Source organism: Biomphalaria glabrata, chromosome 12, assembly GCF_947242115.1.
Source record: "Biomphalaria glabrata chromosome 12, xgBioGlab47.1, whole genome shotgun sequence".
NCBI classification, from domain to species: domain Eukaryota; kingdom Metazoa; phylum Mollusca; class Gastropoda; family Planorbidae; genus Biomphalaria; species Biomphalaria glabrata.
This window is the reverse complement of record NC_074722.1, coordinates 34,161,214-34,175,761: the sequence shown is the minus strand read 5'-3', so window position 1 is coordinate 34,175,761 and position 14,548 is coordinate 34,161,214. Positions and strand designations below refer to the sequence as shown.

Here is a 14,548-nt window from a genome sequence, read left to right as displayed (position 1 = left end):
CCGCCTTTACTTTTCCCTAACTAATGTCAGGTACCCATTAGAGCTGGGTGGACTCAGAGGCGCCCGAAGATCCCGAAATTAAAAATCCCAGTCTTCACCAGGATTCAAACCCCGGTCCCCGGTTCGGAAGCCAAGCGCTTAACCGCTCAGCCACCGCGCCTCCTAAATTTTAATATACTCCCAAGTAAATGTATTTTTTTTCTCCAGCAAGCCTTTGAGTGGGGCCAGGTTGATAAGAACGCTCAAGCCAAGTGTCTTTTAACTATTTGTAAACAAGTCAAAGAATGTTTAGCTGATGAGCCGAGACTTTTGAAACTCAGGTCTCCAACTTATATTTTAGGTACACTTTGATATTCTTCTTAGGTCTTAATGCTGGTTTCATTTGAAAGCTTTAAATGATTTCCAGAATATACATTCATCTGCCGTACTCTACTATTAAAGTCTTTTAATGCTGACATCAGCTGATGCTGTCTTTTTTTAATGGGACTACTTTTAAATTGAATATTTTAGATTTTTTTTCTACATCCCCCATCATGCCTGAAATGCAAATAGAAATGTTTAAACTCAAATTAAAAAAAAAAAAAATTTATTTGTCATATTCATTAACATTTATGATGTAATTTGTAATTTGTTTGTTTTGTTTTATCTTGTTACTAGGAGATATCCATGGAAATTACTGTGATTTAGTCTCTTTTGAAAAAGCTCTGTGGAGACTTGGTCCAAATCTTACACCAGCTTCATTTCTTTTTCTGGGAGACTACGTGGACAGGGGGGATTATGGGATTGAGGTTTGTGTTTAATCTTTAATCAAACTACATTGCCATTCATTTAGATTAACGAAACAGTCTAATCTCAGTATTTCATCTAATAAATAATGTACCTATATTTAATTTTTTTTTTCTGTGGCTCGGTACGTCTTAAGAGGCAATTGATATTTCTAGAGCTTCCCTTCTTGGTAGAATTCCTGCATCCTAGAAAAAGGGCATCATTTTGATGTGTCCATCTCTTTACCTTATCGACATTTCTGTGGCATTTTGCGTCTCAAGAGGCGATCTTTTCCCTTTGCAACTTCTTGTGTGACTAAAGAGGCCAATTCTTGATACACAGCTGCGGTCACAGGGTGGACATATGTAATCACCAGGCGCTGGTGCATTTTCACCCTTCTTTCTGCTACTGTTGTGAATGGCATACTTACCGACATACTCAACAAAATTTATGTTAAACTTAATTACAAGCCCTGCCATAAGGTAATGATAACACTTGATGGAGCCCCATTTGCATTGTACCTGACATTTTTCTCCTGAAACATTAGCAGCACATAACATGTATTTTAGATCTCATGGCTTCTGTCATTGATGAGTTGATTTACTAAAAAGCTGACGATGCAATCTCTTCTTGACATTAACTGCTCACATGTTAGTAGAAGCCTGTACTATACAATTCTGAAAGTTGCTGAACATATCATTTAATAGTATTTTATGGAGGGAGCTTCTCCAGACTGACATCACTTACTAGCTGTGACATTTAACTATATGTATCATAGTCTCCATGTTTAAAGTTTGCCATTTCTGTTGCAATTGATCTCTTTATTACTTATTCTGTACAGTTAAATAATGATTTTCCCAGCACAGAGTCTGTGTCATTTTTCTCTCCTGTTCACAACTAATTGACAAGGATACATAGATTTACCAATTTTTTGTCATGAATCCATCATTTCTAGTCTCCCTTGCTATCTTCTCTCTGGCCCTGTGCCCTGTAGGTCTGACCTAGAAACTAGAAAGACTGTTAGGTCCATGTTTAAATGTTAAAATAAAAGACTTAAATGAACATGTAATGGTTACAGTGTTTGTACTAAAACATACATCTGTTTCAACCTGTAGCCCTGACTTGATTGTTTCTTGCTGCAGGTGATTTCCTACTTGTTTGCTCAAAAACTGCTAGCACCAAACAAATTTTTTATGCTGCGTGGGAATCACGAGCTACGCAGCGTACAGGAGATGTTTCACTTTAAATCGTAAGTATCCTCATGAGAGTTTAAAGGTTTAATTATAAATATACATTCCAGTTTCCAATTTTTTATCAATTAGTTTTCTTCCGCTTTGGCACAATTATCAATTAGTTATTTGTTTTATAGAGAGGAAAAGTTTTGACTCAAAGAAAATGATGCGACTAGTAAAAACTAGACTAGGTTTTGAGGAAGAATAGCGAAAGAAAAAACAGATGTAAACAGACTACTTTTGGCGACTTTAGAAGGGCAGCCTTTTATGAACGTAGAGATTTAGCTTGAAGACATTCTGTGGTTCCCTTCATTATTATTAAACTTCTTGTTAGATATTCACTACCAGCGTCGACTAACTTATAGTGTTGGCCTTTCGCCTGTGTTATTGGATTCCGTTATTTGAGTAGCTACTTTCATTTGACCTAGCCCCATAATAAACAGCGTGGAAGCACTTAAGTACCCAATGAACCTCTCTGACTTGCGATCTATGTGGGCAGAGCTATAAAGAATCTTCTGTTTCTATGGCCCATGGTTATGAGGATGTTTTAGGCTAGCACAATGACCAACTGCCATTTCTTCCCCAACTAATGTTGAGTGGACTCATCATCACCGGGGTAATAACTGTAGTATACAGGATCAATGGTTGTAGAAAGCTTCACTGTTTAATTTCTTTTGAATACATATTGATTTTAATTGTTAAGATTTAGATTTTTTTTTTTATTCTGTCCAGAGAATGTTTAGAGAAGTTTGGTGATGTTTTGGGATTACAAATCTGGGAAACTGTTAATGAGTGCTTTGATGTGATGCCTATTGCAGCCACCGTGGACGACAAGGTCAGTATGTGACTTTTACGTGGTGAAAGAAAAAAACATGATTTTACTCCTTTTCCAAAATAGTTCCCCTTTCACACCTTGAAATCTATAATGCAGATGATGTAAAGGTCATCTGTTTCTGTGGCCCACGGTTAAAGTGGGTGTCATGTGGCCAGCACAACAACCAACCTTTTTTAGTTTTCCCCAACTAATTTCAGGTACTCATTAAGGCTGGGTGGACTCATAGACGCCCAAAGATCCTGAAATTAAAAATCCCAGGATTCAAACCCTGGACCACAGTTTGGAAACCAAGTGCTTTACTGCTCAGCCACTGCGCCTCCCCTTTTTTCCAAAAAGTTTAATCAAAAACATTTGAGCATTAATGCTCAGTGTCTTTGAAATGTGTCAAGTCTCAGGATCAAATCAAGAAGAAACACCAAACTTGTTTTATTTTATAACAATGTTTAGAACTGTTAAATAATGTCATGATGTGTCTAAATTGAGTCTTTGAAACAAGTTTCCTGATCATTTCATATAGAAGTTCAAAATGTAGTTTGTAGCACTGGTTCGAACTGTGTAGTAATGTCACAGGATGTCAAGATTGTGTTTTCAGTTGGAAACCTGTAAGCATTGAAAAACATTTAGTGTTATAGAAATGACTTTATTGTTATTACCATCAGACGAGCTGATATTCTCTGGCACTGCTGAGATCAAATTTTGTTACAGGGATACCAAAGTCATTTTTGTCTCCTTTGAGATAAGCCACTGAAGAATTTTTTGATGATCTGGCAGTTCTGCAAGGATTTCTCAATTTTTAAAGTTTCAAAGCAGTTATCTTTCCTTGCATTGTTATCTGTTGCTTTGATTTATTCAACTTAGACCTTAAAACGTTTTTCCCCTGACATTTAAATCTTTGAATCAAAGCCAACTTTCTAATGTTCATTTAGCATGTTATGTTTGATTGTAACTGGTAAGAATGCATATTTCATTCCCTACCGTTGTAATGTTTTGTACATGGGAGATGTGAATGTAGTCCACATGTCAGACAATCGCCTTCCCAAACGACTTCTGTACAGGGAGTTGTGTGCAAGAAAGCGCTCCCGGGGGGGGGGGGGAAGGGGTGTCAATACAAGCGCTATAAAGACACCCTCAAGAGCTCCTTGAAGGTGTGTGATGTTGACATTCACTAGCTCTCGATTGCTCCTCATGGCATGAAGCTGTGAGTCTCGGAGTCTCGAGAATAGAGTGGCCAGCGTGAAAGAGCGCTGAACCATCATAAGCTCAGAGAAGAAGCAAGCCTATCTGCAACTGACCAAACCTACCCATGTCACGTATGCAGCCGGCTTTTTAAAGTGAGGATTGGACTTAAGAGTTATCGTCGAGTTCATAGGATATGAGAAATGTCTTCATCTTCGATCACTAAGGAGGAGATATATCTATACTGTTTTGTAATATGTAATGCACTGTTGTAAGCCACATTTCTTCTAGCCTCTACTTGAGTATGTCACTGTTTTGTTTGTGTTCAGGTGTTTTGTGTCCATGGTGGGATACCAAGTCCAGAGAATGAAGGAGGAAATATCGAGGCTATCAACAAGATTCCCTCCCCTTTATGTGACCCAGAATTAGAGTCTCCTTTAGCCTGGGAACTTTTGTGGAGCGACCCCTTGAGGTAATTTTCATTGATGCATTTCATTATTTTTATTTTTGCTTTAATCTTGTTTTCATTTTCATTGTTATATTTTAAGTCTAAGTCCCTTCAAATACTACAAAATTTTGGGATATGGTGTTACATTGAATGGTGTATTATATAATTGCTATGATAAGATCTAGCAGATTCTTTTTTCACATATAAATATAACACAGTTCCTTAACCAATAAAGCACCAAAGGTTACCTATGAATTGACATTCTTTTTATCATATCTTATCGCTATTTCCTTTCACCTTTTTTACAAAGCTAATATCAACTCACTCTGTCTGTCTGGTAAAAATTGTGAACACGTTATCTCTCCCACACCCATTCTCGGATCAAGCTGAAACCTCACACAACTATTCATTGACAAAACATGAATCAATAATAAAAAACAGTAACCAATTAGACAATTAGTTACTGGTAATTTTTTTTAATAGTTACCAGGGAAACTAATCCTTCAGTATTCACAGAAATGACTAAATTTGATGGGTTTTGTCCCCTTAAATAGTTGTTAATGCTGTTTCTCCCTCGCGCATTCTCCGATCAAGTTGATACTTTAAACCAGGGGCGGGCAACCTTTTTGTATCGAGGGCCGCATTTTTTAAAATTTGGGAATGGCGGGCCGCATATGTATATACAACTTAGAGAGATACTCTAGCTAACTGTGTAGAATGTCTTTTAATTCATATTTACACTGTATTATATTCACTTTTTTTTTTCCACACTTCACGTTAAGAAATTACAACAAGAGTTAGAGCAATTTTTGAAACTGATTTTACGATTTGTTTGTTTTAAATTGTGTTGTCTTATTATATTACAATATCCCCACAAATATACGGTTGTAGTTTAATTTAATGTGCAGTATTTTACTTTCTACATTCGTGCATAAAGTTCCGGAACTGTGGAACTAGCTTACTATTTGTTACCCTTGTGACTGCTCTCAAATTACAGTCAGCCAAAATCGACCAGTAATTATACTGTTTTAGTTTCCACGAAGAAAAAATGCTTGTTCACTAAATGAGACAATATATGTTCAGAAAGTTAAATGTCAGGTCGAGCGAAACTTGCCCTTGTGGAGCATCACCAGATAATGCTGACCATGTCCTTCAATTGTGCATACTAAATCAAGAGACCCAAACCCGACTCTGGCCCCAAAGCTCGCCTATGGATCCAAAACTATTTGAACTGCCATATCTGGAAACCACAGCACAGTTCATCTCAGATATTGGATTACTGATCTGAACCCTCCAACATATAAAATGAGAATGAAGAAGAAGAACTGATGTATGTGTACCCAAATAGCGTGAACAGCAGCAAATTTTTTAATGTGTGGAAATACAGCTTTTGGCACATAAGACTCCTGCGGAAGTATTGACTGGAACTTCTCTCTGCTTGGAGTTATGTCCTCTGGAGCTTAATCAGCCTCTGCACTAAATGTGAACTGATGGTATTGAAAAGTGGTTCTTGTCTTAATAAGTGCTATACTTTTAATCATTTCAATAGAAATAGTTTCACCTTTCAACAAAGGAAAAGGATAAAAACTGTTTTCTTTTGTTTGCTTGTAGAAATGGGAAAACCTTGTTTGAAAAGATTTAACATGCATTTGCATTTCATATGCAAGCAACCCATTGCTATACTAATTATGAGAAACATGAAATCTGTCTTCCACTCTTCTTTAGAAGTATTGGTAACAAGGTTACAGTCAATGTCCTTCAAGTAACATAACAATTTCTTCCTTGAGATTTTATATTCTTCTCATTTGCCTTGCCCATGCTAAGATAGGGGATGCATTGGATTATTTTGTTCCTAAATCGAGAATACCTGTGGTTAACACCCCTGCTTCTAAGATGCTCGTGTACTACGGTTTTTTGCCTGTACTAATGATATGTAGAAATGTTTTGCAGCTTTGTGCAAATTTTCTTGTTTAGAGTTTATGGTTGGGATATATTTTATATTAAAAAAAAACTATTTTACTCAGTCAATGATCGAGCTCCATCAGTTGTTACACTTGCCTTCTTGTTCCAAGCATACCCAACATTCAACACAGTTCTTCATTAGCATTGAATAAATACTGTTCAGGTATTGTGTCTCAGACTGAGTATATTGAAGTATAGTCAATAATCATAATCTTCCTTTACTTGAAACTTTTTATAACGAGACAGTTTCAATCGTTTAAATAGATATTATTTCTAATATATTTGCATTTTTATATTTATATACTGTGGGCACACCTGATTTCTGTAGGTGTCGGTGGGCCGCATAAAACACTCCGGCGGGCCGCATGTGGCCCGCGGTCCGTAATTTGCCCACCCTTGCTTTAAACAATTATTTTTATTTTATTGTACCTAAAATAACATGAATCAATGAACAAAAATACTCAATTAATTATTGGTAATTTATTATTTTGTTTCATATCGAATATGGGAAATTACTTGTACATTATTGGTAGATATATTTTTAAGGACAGAGTTCTTTAAAACAGAACTCCCTTTAGAAAAGCCTTGTTTTTTGTTGTTTTTTTTTTTTAATTTTTTTTACATTTTGTTTGCTATGTCTCAGAATTATTGATACAGTTTTTCATATCTTATGTACTTAAAAATGCTAAAAGTGAAATGGAAAAAACACTTACCAGATCCTGCAGATGCAGTAGCAATACTGTTGCCTGCAAGCCTGAGAGGTAACTTCCAAACATTCAACTGTACTTGGAGCTATAAGACAGCTGTTTTTTTTTATTCTCTATTTTTAAGTAGCAGCTCTGACAACCTCACAGAAGCCAGCATTCTAGAGTTAAAGAAGAATCATGGATTCACCTTTAACACCAGGCGTGGAACAGCTCATTTCTTTAGCTGCGAGGCGCTGTGTAATTTCTTAGAGAGGAATGGGCTGTCTCATGTGATCAGAGCTCATGAGGTCCAAGAAGCTGGGTTTAAAGTAAGCAGGCTTTTTATGTTTTATTGTTAACTTTTATCTGACAGCCCAGAAATACTTTTATATGACAGCCCAGAAATACTTTTATCTGACAGCCCAGAAATACTTTAATATGACAGCCCAGAAATACTTTAATATGACAGCCCAGAAATACTTTTATATGACAGCCCAGAAATACTTTTATATGACAGCCCAGAAATACTTTTATATGACAGCCCAGAAATAATTTTATATGACAGCCCAGAAATAATTTTATATGACAGCCCAGAAATACTTTTATATGACAGCCCAGAAATACTTTTATATGACAGCCCAGAAATAATTTTATATGAAAGCCCAGAAATACTTTTATATGACAGCCCAGAAATGGTAACTAAGCTAAGATTCTAACCAACTTCTTACTTAATTAAACCATCACCCCTATTGAAGTAAGGGTGGCCAACAATAGATCTCCATGATGAGGGCCTTCCTCTCCATCTTGTTCCAGGTGTAACCAAACAGTAAGGTGTTTGCCTCTAGTTCATGACATTGTTGCTTTTACTCTTCCCGTTTGGGTTCCACTTCAGTGAATACCTTCTTCTTCTCTAGGAGTTTGGCTGGTTCTTTGCTGTTACCGGTGGTGTCTGGACGCAGATGTGAAGGACTCTACATAGGCGGCTTTTCTAATAGCAGTTTTTGGTTCTTTTGCTTCATATAGCGAAAGTTCTTAACATCCATGTTAAAGAGTTGAATCTTTCTTGCCAAGGAAATCTCTCTTGCAGTTCATATTTTCTTGATCTGTGTGAAGGTGACTCTTGCTTTGTTAACCCTTTCCTACCAGCTTCACCTGTGCATACTGTTGGACTATGGGGAAACACACTTCATTTGTTGACCATCTCTCTCCTTTCCTATCTTTCACCAGAGTATTTCATTGACAGGCTTGCCCATTCCTTGGTGTTATCTTCCCATCACTTCTTTTGTCTTCTTTTGTCTGGAACTGTTCTCTGCAGGAAGATCTTTGCAAGCCCTGAGGATCTCATGATAAGGTCGTACAGCTTTTTAAAAAATTTTGGACCCATAGTCAAAAAGTCATCATGGGGCCCTATCTGTTTAAACCGATGTGTAGGAATAGTGATTGGTACCTTGCTATTTTGTAATCAGGAGAACTATTTTTGTTAGTGCTAATTAACATCCATAACAGTAGCTATGTATGGGCAGTTTATTTTTACAAAGCTTATGTCAACTCACTCTGTGTGTCTGGTAAAAAGTTAGAACATGTTTTTCTCCCATTCTCTGATGAAGTTAAAACTTTGCACAATTTTTCTTGGAATCTGATAAGACATGAATCAATAAAAAAAAGATTAATTGTTGGTAATTATTTTGTTTGATTTCAAAATAAAAGTGAAAATGCTACTTAATGAGAGATGTGGATATATATATATTTGTTGTAACTCAGCTCCCGCGCCACACTGATGGTCCGCATCAGAGCACCATTCAACACAATCAATAGAAGACATGTTTATACTAGGAAGAGGACTGTTGTAGATCCGACTGAAGTGATCTGCAACTCATTAGAGTCTGAGCTGTCTTGGCTCAAGAGCCGTCCTTTGTGCTATCTGTGAACTGTATTGAGGACCTGGGGTGGCCCTGGGAAGTGTGTCTGTGGTCTGTACTAGTATTGAGATAGAAGAGGACAGGTGGAACTTAAGATAAGACACTCTGGAACTTGATAGCTGAAGTCTATGCCTGTTTGTTTATACTAGCTGTAAATAAATACATCGGCTGTAATTACCTCCTTGCTTTCGTTGAGTATTTGCCTTAGATTTACAACAATATATATATATGGATTTAATCCCCTTTTTATGTTTTGACACTTTGTTTTTCTACCAATTCCATTCTCGGATCAAGTTTAAATTTTGCAAAATTATTCATAGTCAATAACAATACATGAATCAATCCAAAAATCAACCAATTCGTTAATCATTTAGTACTAATTATTTTGTTTTATATAGCAGAAAGGGAGCTAAATCTTATAATTTTCAGATAAATGGTTGTAATTAGCGCTATTTGCCCTTAGATAAGCTTTGGTTTTAAAAAGTATTCTTTTTTCTATTGCTTGTTTAATGTGTTTTAATGACAGATTGTTTCTCTCCCCCCAGGTACAGCAGCAAGGCAAACTGTTGACTGTTTTCTCTTCATCTCGTTACTGTGGTGGCTCTAACGAGGCAGCCTGTGTTTTGGCGGATAATTTCAAACTGCGACTTATTCGCATAGACACGGCGTAGCCAGTGGTCCCCGTCTCTAGTGTGTATTACTAAATCTAACTCAGCTTCATACGTTGGTCTGTTTTGCAGCATTAAGGCGCATTCTCAATACATCTGTTTTTTGTTATTTTTAGAAATTCGCTATTTAATAAGATCTAACCAAAAAAAATTTCTGTACCAAAGTGACAGAATAAGTCTGAAATATTGTTTTGACTTTCTATGGATGAACTCTGAAGGACTTTGTTGTTGTTTTAACATTGAAAAGGCTGTGTTGAAATAAGACTTTGTTTAAATTTTGACTGTGTTATCTCCCCTAACAGACCAGAATCAATTAGAAGTATAATTCCATTTATTCTAATATAAACGTACGTTTTTTTTAATGATTTGCAAGAGAGTTCAAATTAACCAAAATTATGCGATTGTGATTTTCATTAGTTCCTTTTACAAATCTTATATCAATTCACTCTGTCTGTCTGGTAAAAAGTTTGTACATTGTTATTTTTCTCTGACACCCTATTTCGGATCAAGCTGAAATTTTGCACAAGAATCAATAAAAAAAATTAACCAATTAGTCAATTAACTATTGGTAGTTAATTATTTTGTTTGGTATCACAAACAAGGGAAAGAAATTGTACTTGACTGAAGTGGTGGTATAAGCTGAATTATTACCCTTTTTAGGTCGCTGCTTTAAAGTAAGTTTGAAACAAACTTCTTCTTCTTCTTCTTCTTCATCGTTCTCATTGTTATGTTGGAGTGTTCATATGACTAGACCAATACATGAGATGAACTGCGCAGTGGTTTCCAAATCAGGGAGCTCTCCATATAGTTTTCTTTCTATTGGGGTGATTTGGGGCCAATGTCTTATACGGGCCTCTTGGTAGAGAGAGCAGTTTTGGAGGACGTGGTCGGCATTTTCTGGTGATACTCCACATGGGCAGATTTCACTGGTTCCAATTTTGAGCTTCCGGAACATGTGTTGTCGCATTCTGTTGTGTCCGGTCCTGAGTCGAAAGATTAGACGTTGGTCTTGTCGGGATAGCTTATAGTAAGCATCATCTTTCTTGTGATTTGGATGGGAGCTCGTCCATTTCTCATTTATTTTATCTACAATTAATTTCTTCATTTCTTCTGGATAGAGAGCAGAGTTTACTTGTGAGTTTGTTCTCCCACTCTTGGCGAGTGTGTCAGCCTTCTCATTTCCTGCTAGTTGTATGTGAGCTGGTATCCATTGAATGACAGTTTTTTTGCTGTTGTGGTTGAGCTTTGTGAGTGCTGTTCTGAGGTTTTTAATATAAGGGGAATCAGAGTTTTGCAGGCTTTGGAGGGTTGTTTTTGCGTCTGTTAGAAAGACAATCTGACTGTGAGGGGAACTTGGATGATTTGCTAGCATGGTAGCAGCTAGTGCTAGTGCTTCCCTTTCTGCTCTGTGACTGTCAGAGAGCTCTCCAGTTGCAAAGGATTTTTCTAGTTTTCCTCCATCTGGCCATTCGATAAGTATTCCAGCTCCTCCATTTGTGGTGGCTTTATGGGATGAGCCATCCGTGTAAACTCTGATCCACTGATTGCTAGGGTAATTGGTATGTAGAAAACAGTTCACTATTTCCTTGAGCTCTGTTGGTCTGTAATCAGATTTTCTTTTTATGTTTTCAATATGGTCCCTTATAGTAGGAAGAGGGCTTTCGTCCCAGGGTGGAGATTCATTATAGTATATCGAGGATTCCAGAGTAATTTTTTCAAGTTGGTGTTTCTTTTTTAGGTTTAGAGATTCCTGTATGAAATTGGTCCTTTTGAGACGGTTTTTTGTGCCAGTTTTGTGGATTTTTGTTCTGAGTGGGTGCCTCTCCAAGGTTTCCAATTTTGTGAATTGGGAAAGGATTTTTATTTCTCTTCTTTCATCCAGAGAGATCAGGGCAGCGGTTTCCTCCATAGCTCTTATGGGTGTTGTTTTGATTGCTCCTGTCATTATCCTTAGACCAATGTTTTGAACCTTGTCTATTTTTCTAAGGTTGGTTTGGGCTGCTGAGCCCCATGCTGTGGCACCATATTCTAGTACAGGTCTTACATAACTGGTATAGGTCTTTTTCAGGATGTTGTGATTTGCTCCCCAATCTGTGCCAGCTAATTTTTTCAAGAGGGATAGTCTCTGGATGCCTTTACTCTGTGTTTTATCTATTTGGTTTTTCCAGGTTAGTCTCGGGTCATAGGTGACTCCAAGATAAGTAGGGCTGTCATTTTTTTCTAAAGCTTCCTTATCTAATGTTAATTTTATTGTTTGTTGTTTTGTTGACAGTGAGAATATGGTATATGTTGTCTTTTTTGTGTTAATGGACATGCCCCAGTCTTTGGACCAATTATTGAGTTTATCAAGAGCATCTTGTAATCGAAATTTCGATGTTCCTACATATTCTTCTGTGCTAATTAAGGCAAGGTCATCTGCATACATGCTGCTCTTAACTTTTTTGGGTAGGTTTTGATTTAGATCGTTTATGAGTATTAGGAAAAGTGTTGGGGATAGGACTCCTCCTTGGGGGACACCATTTTTTATACCCACTGTGTGGCTTCTTTGTCCTTGCATGCAAACTAAGGCTTTTCTATTATTTAGGTATTCCTTTATCCAGTTGTAAATTCTGTGGGATATGTGATGCTGGATTAGCTTGAGCAAGAGACCTTGTTCCCATACTTTGTCAAATGCTTTTTCTAAGTCAACCCACACAATTGTTGTTGGTTTCTTTTCTTGAAAGCCGTCTTCTATTTCTTGTGTGATGAAGGCAATTTGATCTTCTGTTGATCTGCCTTTTCTGAAGCCAGCCTGGGCTTCAGTGAGTAGGTTATTTGACTCAAGGATCCATGTCAGCCTTCTATTTATCACTCTTTCCATCAGTTTGCAGGTACAGCTAGTGAGGCTGATGGGACGGTAGCTATCCAGTTTATTTCTTGGCTTGCCGTGCTTTAGTATAGGGATCATAATGGCTTTTTTCCAGATGTTTGGAATTCTCCCAGATTTCCAGCTAGCATTGAATAATTGTAGCAGTTTTCTTTTGGCTTGAGGACCCAAGTGAAGAAGCATGTCATTTGATATTTTGTCTGGGCCCGGGGCTTGTTTTGGTTTGAGGGCTTTTAGGGATTCATCTAGTTCCTTCATTTTAAGATTAGTGGTCATTCCCAAGGAGTAAGCTGGATTGTTTTCTTTGAATTTATCTTGGATTTCTGAGTTTACATCTTTATTTCTACTTTCATTAATTTGTATTTGTCCTACGCTTTGGAAAAACTTAATGAATTCATTAGCTGCTTCTTGGCCTTTCAGGGGTTTGTTGTCCTTTTCTATTACTATAGGAGTTGTTCTGTTTTCTTCCTGGTTGAGACATTTGGCTATACGCCAGAGTTTGTGGCCATCTCTATCTACGTTTAGTTGTTCTGTTTTTTCATGCCAACTTTTCCTCATGGCGGAAAGGTAATTTTTCCTGAAAACTGCGTTAGCTGCTTTTAGATTTATGTTATTTTCTATACAAGGGTTATTTTCTACTGTGTTTCTGGCTTCAATAGTGGCATTGTGGAGTTGTTGAAGGTGATCAGACCAGTTGGGGATATAATCTTTTCTTGCTCCTCTAGGAATTGATTCCTTAGCTGCTAGGAGTATTGCTTTGGAGAAAGCTGAGAATGACTTATTAACCTGATTTGATTTGCAGTTTATTGAAGTTGTATATAGGTCTGTGAGCTTTGAGAATAGGTGCCAGTTGGCTTTTTTGTAGTTCCATCTGGGGATGGTGGAGTTTTCTGATATTTTGAAGGAGGTAGCGATACTGATCAATATGGGTCTGTGGTCGCTGGTGGCTAGCTGGTCTGCAACTTCTCTAGTGCACTTTTTGGATAAGTTGTCTGTTGCAAAGGCTAGATCTGGAGTGGTTGATGTTAGCCAGGCTCTTGAAAAAAAGGTTGGTTTGTCCTCAGGTTTATTTAGCAAGATAAGTCTGTTCTCTGCTTGCCATTCTTCAATTTCTTCTCCCCTGGCATTTAGGTCTGGGTATCCCCAGCTCTGAGAGTGACTATTCATATCTCCTAAGATTAGACAGTCTTCTTGGTCAGGTATTTGAATGTGGTCAATCTCTATTTCCTTGTCTGGTGGGAAGTAGCAGTTAAATAGATTAATATTTCCATCTGGGAGAATTAGCTTAGTTCCCATTATTTCTGATTCTGAGGAGTTGGGCATAGTTATGTCTGTGGTAGGGATATCATTTTTAATGAGGGTGAGGATTCCTCCTTTAGGTCTGATTTCTCTATCTTGTCTGATGCAGGTGTAGCCTCTAATGGAGAAACGAAGATTACTGTTCAAATGAGTTTCTTGGATGCAAGCTACATCAATTTCTTTCTCATGCAGAAATATTTTTAGAGCTTCTTTTTTCTTTTGGATGCCCTCTGCGTTCCATTGTAGGATTTTTAGACTTTTTGTCTTGGAGTGTTGGCCAGTAGTATTTACTTTCTTGTCCCTGCTCCTGGCTCCACAGGCAGAGATAGAAGAACCACCAGCTCGCTTGTGTGGGCTCCTTCGAGGCGGAGAGCCCGGCCCCCTACCTGCGCGGCGGGATTCCACAGGCAGGACGCCACATCTATTAGAATCGTTACTGAACTCCAACATAGATGAGGTTGCGTGTCAATGTGTTATGCGCCAGGAGGCCCATTGACTCCGACTTCAGCCTGCTTTTCTTTCTGGGTGTGCTCCCATAGCCTTTGATCATCCAAGATCATCTGCAAGGCAGCAGGTGTTTATTTTCGGAGTTTTCTCTCCTAGATGAACTGCTATCCCTAGCTAACGGGTTTCATCTACCCGGGTTTAGAGTTAGAGCGCCCTATACTCGCTTTTTGCAATCATTTCCCTGG

At 37.7% G+C, this 14,548-nt stretch overlaps 1 protein-coding gene across 2 annotated transcripts in view; it reads left to right on the top strand.

Annotated features, from left to right (window-relative positions):
* The window catches only part of LOC106068384 (uncharacterized), a 37,811-nt gene extending 27,427 nt beyond the window's left edge, over positions 1-10,384 (top strand). Inside the window, exons 14-20 of one of the 2 annotated variants that reach the window (XM_013227726.2) lie at positions 208-340; positions 658-788; positions 1,908-2,014; positions 2,730-2,832; positions 4,338-4,480; positions 7,253-7,433; positions 9,569-10,384. In XM_013227726.2, coding sequence (XP_013083180.2) covers positions 208-340; positions 658-788; positions 1,908-2,014; positions 2,730-2,832; positions 4,338-4,480; positions 7,253-7,433; positions 9,569-9,694 — 924 coding nt within the window. In that variant the 3' untranslated portion in view covers positions 9,695-10,384. Of the gene's footprint in view, positions 1-207; positions 341-657; positions 789-1,907; positions 2,015-2,729; positions 2,833-4,337; positions 4,481-7,249; positions 7,434-9,568 lie in introns of both variants that reach the window. The other variant, XM_013227725.2, reaches the window with a different exon arrangement.
* Positions 10,385-14,548: the final 4,164 nt, after the last annotated feature.